The sequence below is a fragment of the Cryptomeria japonica genome, chromosome 11 (assembly GCF_030272615.1).
Source record: "Cryptomeria japonica chromosome 11, Sugi_1.0, whole genome shotgun sequence".
NCBI classification, from domain to species: Eukaryota; Viridiplantae; Streptophyta; class Pinopsida; order Cupressales; family Cupressaceae; genus Cryptomeria; species Cryptomeria japonica.
The window spans coordinates 686,731,495-686,746,694 of record NC_081415.1 but is presented as its reverse complement, the minus strand read 5'-3'; the positions used below and the strand labels follow the sequence as shown (position 1 = coordinate 686,746,694).

The window sequence follows — 15,200 nt, the reverse complement described above, 5'->3', positions numbered from 1 at the left end:
AGCAAACAAAATTCTGATTTTTTTTCCATTGTTTTCTCCAAAGCAGATTTAAAGAATATAAAAGAAATCTCTATATGCATTTCTTTTTGAGAGGATCTTTTAATTCATTTTTCTAATAAAAGAAAAAGACTATTCTTCCCAACAATTAAAATGGTCAAATTTATTTTATAAAAGATGAATCGAGAGAGGAATAAAGCTATATTATTTTTTTGAAAATACAAATTTTACTCATATAAGTAAGAGAAGTAGAGAGAGAGAGAGGAGAACTTGGATCGTTGAAGCTTGTTGTTGAAACTTCTCCAACTTCTAGCTATCATTTCTAGTTCTCCCTCGTAACTTGATGAGAATCCCTCTTAACAAATCTACCAAAAGATTGTGACTACAAAGAAATCCTACTTCTATCAAATGAGAAAACTTGAGAACCATTTCTTCACACAAAACCATGAACATTCCTTTTGAAAAGCTTGCATTCATTATATAGGAAAAATGCATCCATGTTCCATTACCAAGATCATTAATTGAAAATGGAGGTTTCTTTTCAAGATTGGGATAGTGGAGGAGTTACTTGCAAGATCATGGAATTTGAAAAATTCCCTCTAGAAGCTTCCAATTTCTACAACGACATGTTCTCAAATAGAATTTAGGTAATTAAATATTTTCCATTCAAATTATATTCTCAAGTGTGTGTGCTCATTATTTAATCATTTTGTTATAATACTTTTCAACCATAATAAATAAATTATTTCTAATCTAATCACAAAAATGATATGAATAACAATAATAACAATAATAATAACAAATTTCACCAAGATAGAGAGAGAGGGTTATGACATTTGCATCTTCTTCTTTTGTACATACAACCTCCTCATTCTTTGCCTTCATGCCTTCAAAGAGGCATATTTAAACTACATTCTTAAATTCATTTGACACGTCTCCTTCAAAGAATCACTCTATTCTTCCCATGTCCTCTTTTAGCAGGAGATCATCCTCATCAACTTCATCAAATTTTGGGCTCTCTAAGTCCATTTTTTAAACTTCTTTCTCTTCTGCCTCAACTTGTGAGTTATTTTCACCTCCTTCACACTCTCTGATTTCAATCACAAATTAATGGTCCACAATGACCTTTTTTTCCTCTCCTCTCTTATTTTCTTACCTCGTTTTTTTCTTCATTTTATTTGTGCCATTTGCACTTAGATATAAGGAGCCATGATGAAGATCAAATAATTGCTCCATTTTGCAATCAAACTTACACATCCATCTTTGGTGTGAAGTGTCTAGCCATAGAGTTATTTGAGTGATGATCTATTTTGAGATATGAATTAAACCCATACGCATTGTGTCCCTTAGAAGCATTGTCTTCCGCCCAATTCTTATTATGCAATTCTTCTTTCTTAGAGTTCATGCCACTCATGTGGGAAGCCATGTTCCTCTTAATGTATTGATATCTACCTTCATTTGGTGACATGATTGTTTTTGCCTCTTGTGGTAGGCCCCACCAGGATGGGAAAAATATTTTTGTATAAATCGCACAAAACAAATCCAATAAATCTAAAATTTTTGTGTAGCTTACTAGGGCCTAATCTCACTTTCCAAAAAAAATCTCCAAGAACTTCATTGATTTGTAGTCCTGGGAGCGAATTTGGTGGAAACTCTATTTTTTATTTATTTATATATTACAAACCAAATCCATTCAATCTAGAAATTTTACTATAACTTACTAAGCCTAGATCTTATTTCCAAAAAAACTTCAAGAATTTCATTGATTTGTATCCTAAGGAATAAATTTGATGGAAACCCTAATTCTACAACTATTCCTTGAATTCTACTCCAAACGCCCTCAAATCTATGTTGTAGCAACTTCAATGTGACCTTGAAAAACCCTTCTTTTTTTTGGCCAAAATCATAGAGATATGTAGTTCCCAAAATGACATCCATTTTTTAAAATCACCTTGTTTCTTACCTTCACAATGCCAAGATCATGTTCTCATACCACTTGCAATGAAAAAACTTGTGCAAAAGAAGAAATTTGTTGCATATACTTGACAATACTTAAGAATAATAAATCACATGAGTGGGCGAACCTCCAAAAGTCTCCAAGAATAACATAAATTACAATATGATGATAACAAACTAACCACTAGCTCCTATATGTACCCTACTTTTGCCTAAGATGTTACTTAAGACAACTTAGATACCTAAATATGACACCTGTGATGACCTAAATATGTATATAAGAATTTAATAATGATCATATGACTTAATTAAGAGTCAAAGTAACCACAAGTTGACTATTCAACTCTATGCACACTATATGATTAAGGACTTAACAAGTCCAAATTATTGTCATATGACCCACTCGATATGGAATATATCCTAGTCATCGACTAGAGGGAAGAATGCTCCTTATTAGTAAATAGAAGTTATTATATCTTATGTATTATTGTATAATGAGGAGTATCTTGACGGTTATCATGGAGTGCCATTACGTATGAGGAGCACCTAGTTGATATTTCTTGTTTGTGTTGGTTGACAACTTAATATGGGAAATGGGTTCTAAGTAACATTTTTGAAAGTGGACTATGGTGTTTTATCCAAGATATCGCAAGGATGTTTTATGTTGTATTGTTTTGTATTCATTTGATTTGTGATTGTGTTTTGTTGTATTATGTGTTCTATGTTTGTGATTGTACTTGGTATTAGTGTTCTTGATTTGTGTGGTTACTTGGTTGATTGCTTGACATGTATTATTAGATGTTGATGTTATGTATTGTTGGATTAGTATTAAAGTGGTCTATGTGGTTACTAAGAGTGTTGAACTTATTGTGAACATGTGTAACATTGGATACCTCTTATTCTAGCTTGAGCTTGTTTAGGTGTGCGACATTGAAGGATGAGTGCTCTCATATGGTATGCAATAAGATATTATTTTGAGGTTATAGATATGGTCATGAGTATGTAGAGTTGGTTCTCTTTTGCTTATATCCAGAATGTTCTAGCATGTATTTGGATTGAATGTTATTGATACTACGTACATGATTGTAACATATAATGATTTATGTAATTATATATTCATGTATTTCAATATGTAGAATAGTGTTGTGACTTTTTACATGGTTGACATTTGTTCTTATGACCATGTATATCTATAAACTAAACAAAATAAGATAATCACAATAGTTTGTACCTATTATTCCATGGTTCTTGGGTTACTTGTTTATCCACCATATTGCTTCATACCAAGCTAATGGTTGAAGAGGTAGGGGATTCCTTCAATGTTTGGGTTCAAAATATCTTCTTCATGTGTTGTTGGAGTTGCTCAAAGTTGTTATAATGGATGGCTACATATTAATATATTACATTGTATGATATACTAAACATCAACCCACTACTGCATATGTGGAGCTAGTGGGCATGTTATCGATTTAGTTTTATATTTGCTTAAAGGATGCATTATTGGATTTAGTATATTATTTGAGAGCATTAATATTGTACTTATAGTAATTAAAAGTTGGATGTAATCTTGCAACATATCTTGCAATGAAGAACTTGAAAATTACTATAACTTAATATTATACTTAATTTTATTTGCATGAATTGATCAATATTGTTAATGAGAAATTTTGAGGTTGCATTTCAAGGTTACACTTTTCAAACTAAAACTGCAAATCTGATTTGCTAGATAAGTGTGTAATAAGGCCTAATGTTTTCCTAGAATGATTATCCTTTCCTAAAAAGGATGGCACATAAAGGCTTAGCACGTATTATAGGATATTTAACATAGCATCCATGAATAATCATTATAGATTGCCCAAGATTGATGCCTTCTTTGACAATATGAAGGATTCAAAAGTATTTTTAAAATATTAAGTTTAGGCTATCATCGAGCATTTGAGAATACAATGTATCCAAAATTACTATTTAGACAAGTGTTTATTATCAATTTATGTTGATGCCATTTCAACTTACCAATGCACCAATTGCATTCATGGAATTAAGTAATAAATGTTCCTAGATTACTTAAATGATTTTGCTTTCATATTTTGGATGACATTTTGATATACTTAATTAAGAAGAGCATCTCCCTCATGTGCATGGTTAAAGACACATTATATGACAAACAATCTAAATGTGCCTATGATGAGGAAGAAGAGAATATCTATAACGAAGAAGAAAAATAAGAATGGTGATGACATGTAGGATGTAGATAACAAAGAAGAATATGAAGAGGTGAAGGCCAAAAACATTTCAATTTCATATAATGCATTCGAATGGTAACCCTAGAAGCAAATATAATTTCATCAGTAAGAACTAGTCTTAGCAAAATACAAGTTCAAATAAAAAATACTGAGGACAAATGCATAGATGGTAAGAATGTTCTATTTTTGAAGACTTGAAGTTGTTGTGTAGCTAGGTCAGATCCCTTCTAGGGCCAACCTAGTGCACAAAATGCCAAGTGGCCTGTCAGCCTTGGCATTTGGATATCCCAGTTTTATGAGTCTAATTTGGGGCAGGCCCTATTTGGGCGAACCACTTGTGTGTAACTTGTGATTAAGTTAAATGTAACTTGCAACTAAGGGAGACTCATATGTAACTTGTAATATATAGGTCTGACCCTATCCTTGGCACCAAAAGTATATGGCCGACTTGAGATCTATTAGGAGGTATTGATTCATATATATGCAAGGTCATGATTGCATCAATAACAATGAATTCAATAACATGAAGCACATGTAGTGTGCTCGGGGGTGACAATAAGAGCTTATCGTCTATGGTTAGGAAGGCAATAGATCTGATGTTTGTCTGTGGTTAATGAGCACTACCATAAAATCAACATGGTATTAGAGCGGGTTCCTTCTATAGAGCCTACCCGCTTGAAGGTAGATCATGTGCTTCTGAGGGAGTTCAATTAAAGTAATTTGCATACGAAAAAATAATAGCAAAAGAAGGAAAATTTGATGATCTGGTGAAGGAGAAAGATGCAGCGCAGGCCTGGTATAACCTGCACAATTCCAGATCGATGTCTGAAGGCAAAATATGGGACTGAGACAGCGCCCTTTATGACTCCTTTGAATTGCGATCCTTTTTTTTCCAGCAAAATAGAGCATTGTCAGTGGTCTCGAGGTCAAGTCCTCGCAACGCTCCTATGCAACCAGAGGCTTTTGGATGCTTTCGTAGCTTCTTGCTTTGACGAAATCGGGAGCTGAATTATGAAAAGCAATCGAACGAGCAAATTTTGATTCCGAAGAGTAGAAAGACTTCGTCTGGGTCGCTCAAGAATGCGATCACTAGATTTCACTGGAAGTATAGAGTACAAAAAAGTGTTGTCGAACTGGATGATATTGCAACTGAAGGTGGATGTCTGTCGCATTTATGTGGTTGGTCCATCACTTTGTTGTGGATGGTATTAAAGACAGTTCTTCAGATGATTCTTAAGCTATGCACAAAGCAAATATTGTGGACATATGATGAGTGATGGTGAGGGTCAAAGGCCACGCAGCCATCAGATCATCACTAGGTGTTTCAGTGTGATCAATCCAAGTGAATTGAAATTCCATTGCTGCGCAAAATTATAAAAGATAAGTACTCTTTATGTTTGAATAATGTTCATGAATTTTTTCATTAAGTCATGCTACATCATTGAATAGTGAATCATGTATTGACATTTCCCCTAACTATCACTATCTCTCTCTGAAATGCTTCTAGGACGAATCAAAGATTGCATTCAAGGAAGGAAGATTGTTTGCAGAGGAAGAATCAACATTCAGAGGGAGTCTGACATATCATCAGGAGTAACCTTGGATGAAGAGTTCAGAAGATTGATTTCAACTTCAGAGGGAGCTCGACGCTTCAGCTTTAGAGGAAGCTTGACATTTCAGCCTTAGAGGGAGCTACGATATCATGAAGATTTGGTTAATGAGTTGTTCTCTGTGAGGGAGAAGTTCGAGGTGCAATCCCTTGTTAATGAGTTCTTCTCTGTGATGGAGAAGTTCGAGGTGCAATCCCTTGTTAATGCATTCTTCTCTGGGAGAAGTTTGAGGTGAAAGCTCTCGTTCCACCCTCTGCGAGTAGGCATGGTGGAGATGCATTCTTCTTTGAGAGAAGTCTGAGGTTAGAGCCCTCGTTCCACCCTTTGCGAGTAGGTATGGTGGATCCACCCTCTGCGAGTAGGCGTGGTGGAGATGCATTCTTCTATGGGAGAAGTCTGAGGTTAGAGCCCTCGTTCCACCCTCTGCGAATAGGCATGGTGGAGATGCATTCTTCTCTGGGAGAAGTCTGAGGTTAGAGCCCTCGTTCCACCCTTTGCGAGTAGGCATGGTGGAGCCACCCTTTGCGAGTAGGCATGGTGGTAATGCACCCTTCTCTGGGAGAAGGTTGAGATGAAAGCCCTCTTTCCACCCTCTTCAAGTAGGCACGGTGAGCCCACCCTCTGCGAGTAGGCATGATGAGCCCACCCTTTGCGAGTAGGTATGGTGGGTATCATGGAAGGAATTCCATGATGTGCTTGTTCACCCTCTGGGAGTAGCTATGGTGAACATATTATTCATGGGAGTAGCCACGGTGGTAGTCACTATGTGACTTGGTTATTTAGAAGGAATCCTCCCTAGCTAAGAGGGAGTGTTGTTGTGTAGCTAGGTCGGATCCCTTCTAGGGCTGACCTAGTGCACAAAATGCCAAGTGGCCTATCAGCCTTGGCATTTGGATATCTCAATTGTATGAGTCTAATCTGGGGCAAGCCCTATTTGGGCGAACCACTTGTGTGTAACTTGTGATTAAGTTAAATGTAACTTGCAACTAAGGGAGACTCATATGTAACTTGTAATATATAGGTTTGACCTATCCTTGGCGCGAAAAGTATATGGACGACTTGAGATCTATTAGGAGGTATTGATTCATATATATGCAAGGTCATGATTGTATCAATAGCAATGAATTCAATAACATGAAGGACATGTAATGTGCTCAAGGGTGACGATAAGAGCTTATCGTCTATGGTTGGGAAGGCGATAGATCTGATGTTTGCCTGTGGTTAACGAGCACTACCATAAAATCAACAGAAGTTATCTATGGACAAATATGTGTTGCACTCATTTTTTTATGCTTTGGATATTGTTCATAACTATCTTTGGTTAGCAATTTTGAGAATAGTTAATAATGTGCAAAATAAATTCATGGAGTTTTGGTAGGCTTGCAAGACATTACAGATAATGTGGAACAAAACAAGGTCAATATGGAACACGAGGATGAAATTGAAGAAGACTATGAAGAAGAATCAAAAGAAAATGAGTAAAACTAAGTAAAAATCAAAAGAACAGGGAAATGAAGAAAAAAAATAAGATGAAAGTAAAACTTCTACTAAGAGTTAACAATACAAGTGATAGAAGGAGGCTGAGAAAGTAAATATAGCAAAAGAAAGGTAATATATAGACATCCACATCATCAAGTGACAACATTCATGGAGGTTTTGTACTACACATCAAAGCAGCAATATGTACACAAATGAAACCAAGGGAGCAACAATTATGGACATTTATCGAATCAAATGAACAATTGCTATGGCTATACATGGAATCAAAAGAATAATTATGGCTACAGATGGAATCAAAAGAATAACTATGAACATTCAAGGAATGAAAGGAGCAACCAATATGGTTTTACATAGAATAAAAATAGCAACTATGGCTATTTGTGGTGTCAACTAAACAATCACTATGGTTATACAAGCAAGCAAAGGAGTTACAACCATTGATGTGAATGGAATTAAAGTAGTGCACCGAATTATATAACAAGATTTGGAGATAGATAAATCACACAATACCACTTGTGAAGATCACATATGCATGGTTATATGATAAATCATGGGATGGCATGCATGATGATATTTGGAAGTCCAATTATTTGGCTTCTCCTTATGTTTTATTATTCAGACATGTAAGTGAAAAATGGAATGCTATATATCTAAGCATATGTATGATAAGCTGATAGAACACACAACACATCCATGTTAGTTAGTCATATTGAATCTTATGTATAACTTGTGAAATCACATGTCCTATTTAAAATTAGTGACTTACATTACATTATTAGTGTGAGGTCTATATATATAAGAAATGGATATCTTATAAAGTAAGTCATGTTGTAAAATAATTTGATCAGCCTACCTGACTTAATAATCACTGAATCCTTAAAAACTTCCAAACTAATCAAGGTGGAGAGTACCCCTTTTGAGGGAATGGTGCAAGGCAATAGTTTGACTTTGTAAGGCTATAGAGAACTCATAGTTGAGAATAAAAAATATTCAACAACATTACTTACAAGATAATTTGTTCCCAAATAAAGCATCTTCATATGTGTCACAAGGCTTAGTGTATCTGATATACTTTGCCTCTAGCCAATTATAAGAAAGTACCAAAGTAGAATATCCATCGAGGGCTAAAATTTGAGAGCACTTATGCAAGTGGCCGGCCAATCATGATTGTTTGGCTGAATGTTTCAAGTGCCCAAAAAAAATTAAGCCCAAACAATAATTTAATACCTTCACCAATCTTGTGAAACATACTCCAACTTGTTATTTGCAAATCTTATTTAAAAAATAATTTAGAACTGTTGTTTTCAAGGTACCATGAAGGCTAAATGTTGGAGCAATTATTACCTTCATGGGTTATGTTCGTAGTCTTTTGAGGCTATATGAGCAGATTTTTTGTGATTGTTTGGTTGTAAGTTTTAACTACCAATCATGATTGTCTGGCTGAATGTTTCAAGTGCCAAAAAAAAAATTAAGCCCAAACAATTATTAAATACCTTCACCAATCTTGTGAAACATACTCCTATTTGTTATTTGCAAATCCTATTTAAGTTAAAAAATTAGAACTGTTGTTTTGAAGGTACCATGAAAGCTAAATGTTGGAGCAATTATTGCCTTCATGGATTATGTTCGTTGTCTTTTAAGGCTATATGAGCAGACTTTTTGTGATTGTTTGGTTGTAAATTTTAAATGCCTAGCAAAAAATCATTGCAAGGTTGTTGAATGCCGCAACCTCCTCCTTGATCAGCTTCTTCCAAGGTAGAGCTTTCCTTAGTTTTCAATTCCTTTGCTTAAACAAATCCAGGTTGAAGGGAGGATTCTGACACTGATTCTGCTGTAGATTCCACGAAAATAACAAGTGATGCCATGATTATTGGGTACAAAAGCTTGAGGAACTTATGTGACATGAAGAGCATTGTCTTAAAACATAGGTTTAAATTTCCAACTGTAAGAGCAGATGAAGAGGTTTAAAAATCCCAATCATAAGGGCAGGTGCACGTCATATTGGATTTATATTGTATTTGTACTGATCAACACATGGTGTCCATTCTGCAGGCTGCAACCTCCAAGGCAAGAGTAAAACGTGTTCTTTAAGATTGACATCTACATAAACATTGCGATGAGGTTATTATCTCAATCATTACAGGATTACCATCACAAAACTCTTTAACTGCCTCAGACTTCTCTAACAAGATAAAAACTATTAATTGGCATTCTAACCATTCCTCCCTTGAAATAATCTCAACTTCTAAGCCATACGAGGTTGGTGGTTTTATATTGTCTTATCACATAAAAGTAGGTAACCAATAATACATTGCTTTGTGTAAGTTCAAAACTTCAACTTCTATGCTGTGAATATTTTCAATTGCCATGTTTCACTTCAAAATTTCCATGTTCAGTTCTGAAATAGGGGAAATCTTAAACCCAGGCCATTGTTTTGCTTATTTATAGTATTCCAGACATCCATACTAACCAACATTCTTATGCCTTTCATAAATTTTTTGGAAAAAATGTGTACACAATCACATAAGTTTTAATGGATGAATATCACAAACTCAAAATCATACTTTGAAGCACACCATGGAAACCATCCTAGTGACATCTTATTCAAAGGGAAAATCGTGTCAAGAAACATCTCATCAGCTTGCATTTAATAGTAAAATCTACATGTCATTTAATGCAATTGTTTCTGGATTAGATTTTGGGGAGATTTTTTACATGTCATTTGTTTAACTCCAACCTTGTCTCATCTGTGATTTATTTTTCTATAATGAACAAGACAAGGCGGTATAAAGCTGACAGTCAAAATAACAAGCAATAATTGGTGATACTAGTGCATTACATATTACTATCTTGTCCATTGGACTTTCTGTGGAAATGAAAACATATTAATCATTGTTTGCTAGACTGTTCTGTGCAACTTCCCAGATTTTAATAGTTCCATCATCGCCTGCTGAAGCTAGTAACCGAGGCTTCTGAACCCACACGGCAAACTCAAATCAAGAAACTTGCCAAGAAGGTGTTATGGATTATATCTTACATGGAAAGACAAACACTAACTTGAATGGATTTTACAGAACTTCTAGAACACTTACCAGAGGATGCCACTGTACAGAGTTCACATCCATTGCATGAGCCTTGTCCTTCTTGAAAATCATCTTAAATGATGGGAGATGAACCTGGAACAGACAATACATATCGCATGAGCCTAGTCCTTCTTGAAAATCATCTTATATGATGGGAGATGAACCTAGAACAGACAATACATTACACAAAAAGTGTGCTAAACATAAATTGCAACAGTTAGATGTCACAAAGTTCATAAGAACTGACTTTTAATTTTATTGGCTTGGATCATATTAGATTCTACCGTCAGGGATGGGATAAAGAACAAAGATCTTACCAAGTTAATAAATGTGTAGGTCAATATATTGACCTGAATGGCAGATACAACTAAATTAAAAAGAGAAACTTAAACTGCCAAAATAAGCAGCTTTTCTTCTCCGGCTTCACAATGTCTATCCTACAAAAATAGCAAGCAGACTCTGAAATCTGTGTGAAGTACCAAATTTATTTCAAGTCATTCTGGTTGTGCTCAGTACCACTGGTTAGTTTCAACCTTGACAATTATAGTGGGAACAGTAAATGGTGTTTATAGGAAGCCATTGCTTTAAGCTTTAATGTTGACATGTGGTTCCCACGATGCACAATTCTGAAATGGGCAAAAGACATCTTGCCTTAAAACATGCTAACTTAATCAAGCAAATGCTCTTAATATTTTTACAGTTACCCCAGAAAAATATCCAATCTTACTTACAGCAAGTAGATGGTAAGATTCAGCATTTTATTCTAACTAGGAGGATAGGTAACCAAAAGGAAGCAAACGTACCGTTGCAGCAGAATCATCTGTGCTCTCACTGAAAAGCCGTATACAATCATCAGCTGCCCCACTAGCAATGAAACCGTCCCTGAGAAATAAGTATAAAAGATCAATGAGCTGTAGCTGTGTGAGGATCCCCATGTAAAACCACCATAAACTTTTTTTTCTCTATCGGTGTTCATCATAATAACTCAGAAAATATGTCATAAGAAGTATCTAGTTATATCATCATTTCGATAAGTGCTAAAGTGTGCACAGGATGGTTTTGTATTTCTCTGTCCAATAATGGTAGATTCACTTGATTGACCCACTTCCACATTGCACAGGGACAGATACTACTCTAGCACTTGGGTACATTGGTTGCTGAAATGAATAGAACTGTGTCAAGAAATCCCCATCTCACCGTGACCAGTGAACTGAGAATATCGTCCTATCATGGTAGCCAGAGATGGTGCAAAGATGTTTCCTGTAACCATTAGACATGTAGATTGCTGCTATTAGATATAGACAATATGAAGTTAAAATACTTAAATTGACTCATAAACACCTTAAAGAAAACGGAATACATGTTTTACAGTTAGAAATTAGAAGAAAAGAATGCACGAAACATCTGCAGACCTCAATTTAAAGTGATTGGTGAATAATACATTGCATGCACTTTAAATATTTTACCTTCAGAGGTTCATGTTCCTAAACGTGCCTCAATGATATTGTATTTCCATTAAGTGTTCATAACTTCATTATTCATATTATAACATGGTGCAAGAATCAGTGAAATGATCGACATGAAAAAGGAAACCATTTTCAGCTTTTATGGAAGACAACAAAGGGATTTCCAGCCTTACACAGCTAACCACTTTAAGTAAAACCTACTACTTAGCAACAAACATTCACATAACCATCTCAATTCATGCTCATCAAATGGTAATCATTTTAGTGGTAAAGATGAACAGTGGCTTAACAAGCAGCACCATTAAGGATATATTAATGAACTCTGTCCATTTATTATTAGATCAGTGTAAAATCTTTTGCTTTTCTAAATAAAAATAAGGACTACGTCAAGTTCCTGCCAGTACCGTTGATAGAAGAGGAGAAGAGATAAATATATAGAGGGAAAGATATTTCGAAGTGGAGAGTAAGAGGGATGTGGAAAAATACATAAAAGTTGCTATCATTAGTTCTAAAGTAAAATAAACTAAATTTGTGTCATTAGGTGTAGAGGCATTCTACAATGACAACAAGTGGTGAAGTGTAAAAGTGTGAGTATATTAGTAAAACCTTTACCTTTTAGTTTATTTTAAATTTGAAAACTTTCACTAAAAAGATTTGTTTGAAATGAAAAAAAAAATGTTCTCCAATGCACTATCCATTAATGTTTTTAAAATTGACTAAAAGCTAAAAGAAGTTGCAATCAAATTGAAAGAGTCAAATTATAAGAATTGACTAGCAAGGTTTAGATGTAAAAGATAATTGAAAATAAAATTGTTAACATTAGAATTATAATCTATTTTTAATATTGTAGATGTTTTAAATTTAGAATTTAAATTATTTAAAAAATATATATTTTTAAAATTGAAAATAATAATCTATATGAAAAAATGTTGTGATAAAATATATTAAATAAGATTTTTTCATAATTTATTAGAAGTTTAGAGTGTGTTTAAATAAAATGTTGTGTAAATTTTATTATGGAATGTTATATTACATCTTATGATCTATTGAAGAAAATATATGAAAAATAAGATGTAAGTTATGCTGCTTTTAAAAAATAAAGTAAAAAATGTGATTTAAAAAACTACTTTAATACTAATAAAAATATCAACTTATTGTAGTGATGTTGATTGATTGTATTAATATAATGTAGAATCAACACAATAAATTAAATATAATGACAAACAAAAATATAATAATATTATTAAAAATAATAATTAGAATGCTAAAGAAATAAACTACAAAGATTAAGAGAGGTGCTAAAGAATAATTGATAGAAAAATAATTTAAAATTAAATATTTATTTTAATAGTTAAATAGTATTATAGTCAAAGTCAAGGCTATGGGAGAATTTTTTAAGATTTGGTTGAACGAATAAAAACCATCATAACCGAGAAGCAAGACAACCATATATGACTAAATAATAGTAGTTTTCTAGAATAGTACCGGAAAGATAATCAGAATATATTTACGATTATAAAATCAAATTGCGGAACACATATATTATATTTATTGCCTGACAATTAGTTAAAATAATTTAGACAATAATATAAAAAAATTAAGATTTTATTTTAGGATTAGTGATCAAGATAAGATTTTAGTTACTTACTTAGAGTCTAAGTAAGGTTAGGATTATAGTTCAATTAAGATTAAAATTTAAGTTCAATTAAAATTAAAATTTAAGTTCAATAAAGATTAGGATTACACCTTACTGTTAAAAAATCATTAGTGTTAAAAACAATTAGAATTATATATAGGATTAGTACAAATATAGGTAAATTAGGTTATAAAGTATACAAATAGTAAAATCAATCTTTGTAAATAACCCTTGCATAAAATCAATAAAAAAAGAATAATGTGAATAAATAAAAATAAGTCACTCTATAATGATATTCTTGAACATCTTTTACATAGATTTTACAAAATATAAATATGCTAAAAATTCAAATTTCTTTGTCTTTTTGTGCTAAATTTTTATTGCTCAAAACTCAAAGCTTTTCCTAAAGCTCAAAGCTCAGATCAAAAGTTACAAAGTTTAAAAAGAAGTCCATGTCAATATTACTCTGATTTCTTGCTAATTAAATCTTTAGACTAACTCAAACAACCACACTATTGGCAGAAATCAGGAACTTAGACACAATGCATCTCTTGTTGATGTAACGTATATAATGTGAGTAAAATATAATTAACTATGAGATATGTTATTTATATTTTTTAATATTTAGATATATGAAATTGTGAATATTAAGTGAATTATTTATATTTATAAGAGTTGACTTTTTAATTATTATTTATAAAATATAAATTAATTAAAATTTATGTTCATAAAATATTATATAATTTTTAGTTTAAAAAATTATTTAAATATAAAATGTAATTATGTGATTATGCAATTGTAATTTAAAATTTGTTATATTATATTTATGTTTATATAATTACTATTGTTGTTTGTTATTTTAATATTTAATTTCTTCATCCACACAAAATTTAAATTTTTAAATACAATAATATTAATATCTTTAAAAATCCCATACAAATCTCCTTCCAGCTACTTTCATTTCCACCAATTTAGTAAGTTAGTTTCGCTCTAGCTTCTTAGTCTTAATGAAGATGCAATTCAAATAAATTTAAGTTACATTTCGGAGGTAGTATATATCTTTCTTCTATGAATTGAAAAATGAGAAATGAACATTTCAACTGACTTTCCTTTAATTAGAAAATAAAATTTGACTTAAAAAGAGAATTATTTATTATTTATAATTAAAAATTATTATTAATTTTTTAATTATATATCATTATTATTTATATTGAATGAAACAAATATAAGTACAGAAAAATATAGAAAAAACAACTGCAGAAAGCGGCAGCAAAAACAGAAACTACTAATTATTTGAGAATATCTGTGTCTAGACCTTTAAAATTATTATTGAAAGAAAACAAGCCCACTTGCCTCCAAATTCAAAGCAAGGAATTCGTTTAATGTAATTGTCAAGCAAGTTCGAGGAAAGAGGCCATTACTTCTGCGAGAGAACTTTTATTAACTACAGATAATTTTAGTAAATATGCAACTGCGAGTTAAACAAAAACTTTAACTAGCAATAAAGGATGTACCTGTTCTAGCAATAAATAATGTACCTATGCATAATAATGTTTTTTATTTATTTGATTGGTAATAGATTTGTATATTTTATTGATAATAATAAAAGTTTCACATATCAGAGAACTTAACTGTGCCATCAACTATAAGCAACTTATACGACAATCACCAAACCACCCCAGAACTAGCATCCAAGCAAAACCATAAAA

At 32.6% G+C, this 15,200-nt stretch overlaps 1 protein-coding gene across 2 annotated transcripts in view; it reads right to left on the bottom strand.

Annotated features, from left to right (window-relative positions):
• Positions 1-9,927: 9,927 nt before the first annotated feature.
• The window catches only part of LOC131038137 (protein CIA1), a 41,572-nt gene continuing 36,299 nt past the window's right edge, over positions 9,928-15,200 (bottom strand). Inside the window, exons 7-10 of one of the 2 annotated variants that reach the window (XM_057970468.2) lie at positions 11,587-11,649; positions 11,193-11,271; positions 10,399-10,482; positions 9,928-10,275 (exon numbers count right to left, since the gene is read on the bottom strand). In XM_057970468.2, coding sequence (XP_057826451.2) covers positions 10,192-10,275; positions 10,399-10,482; positions 11,193-11,271; positions 11,587-11,649 — 310 coding nt within the window. In that variant the 3' untranslated portion in view covers positions 9,928-10,191. Of the gene's footprint in view, positions 10,279-10,398; positions 10,483-11,192; positions 11,272-11,586; positions 11,650-15,200 lie in introns of both variants that reach the window. The other variant, XM_057970467.2, reaches the window with a different exon arrangement.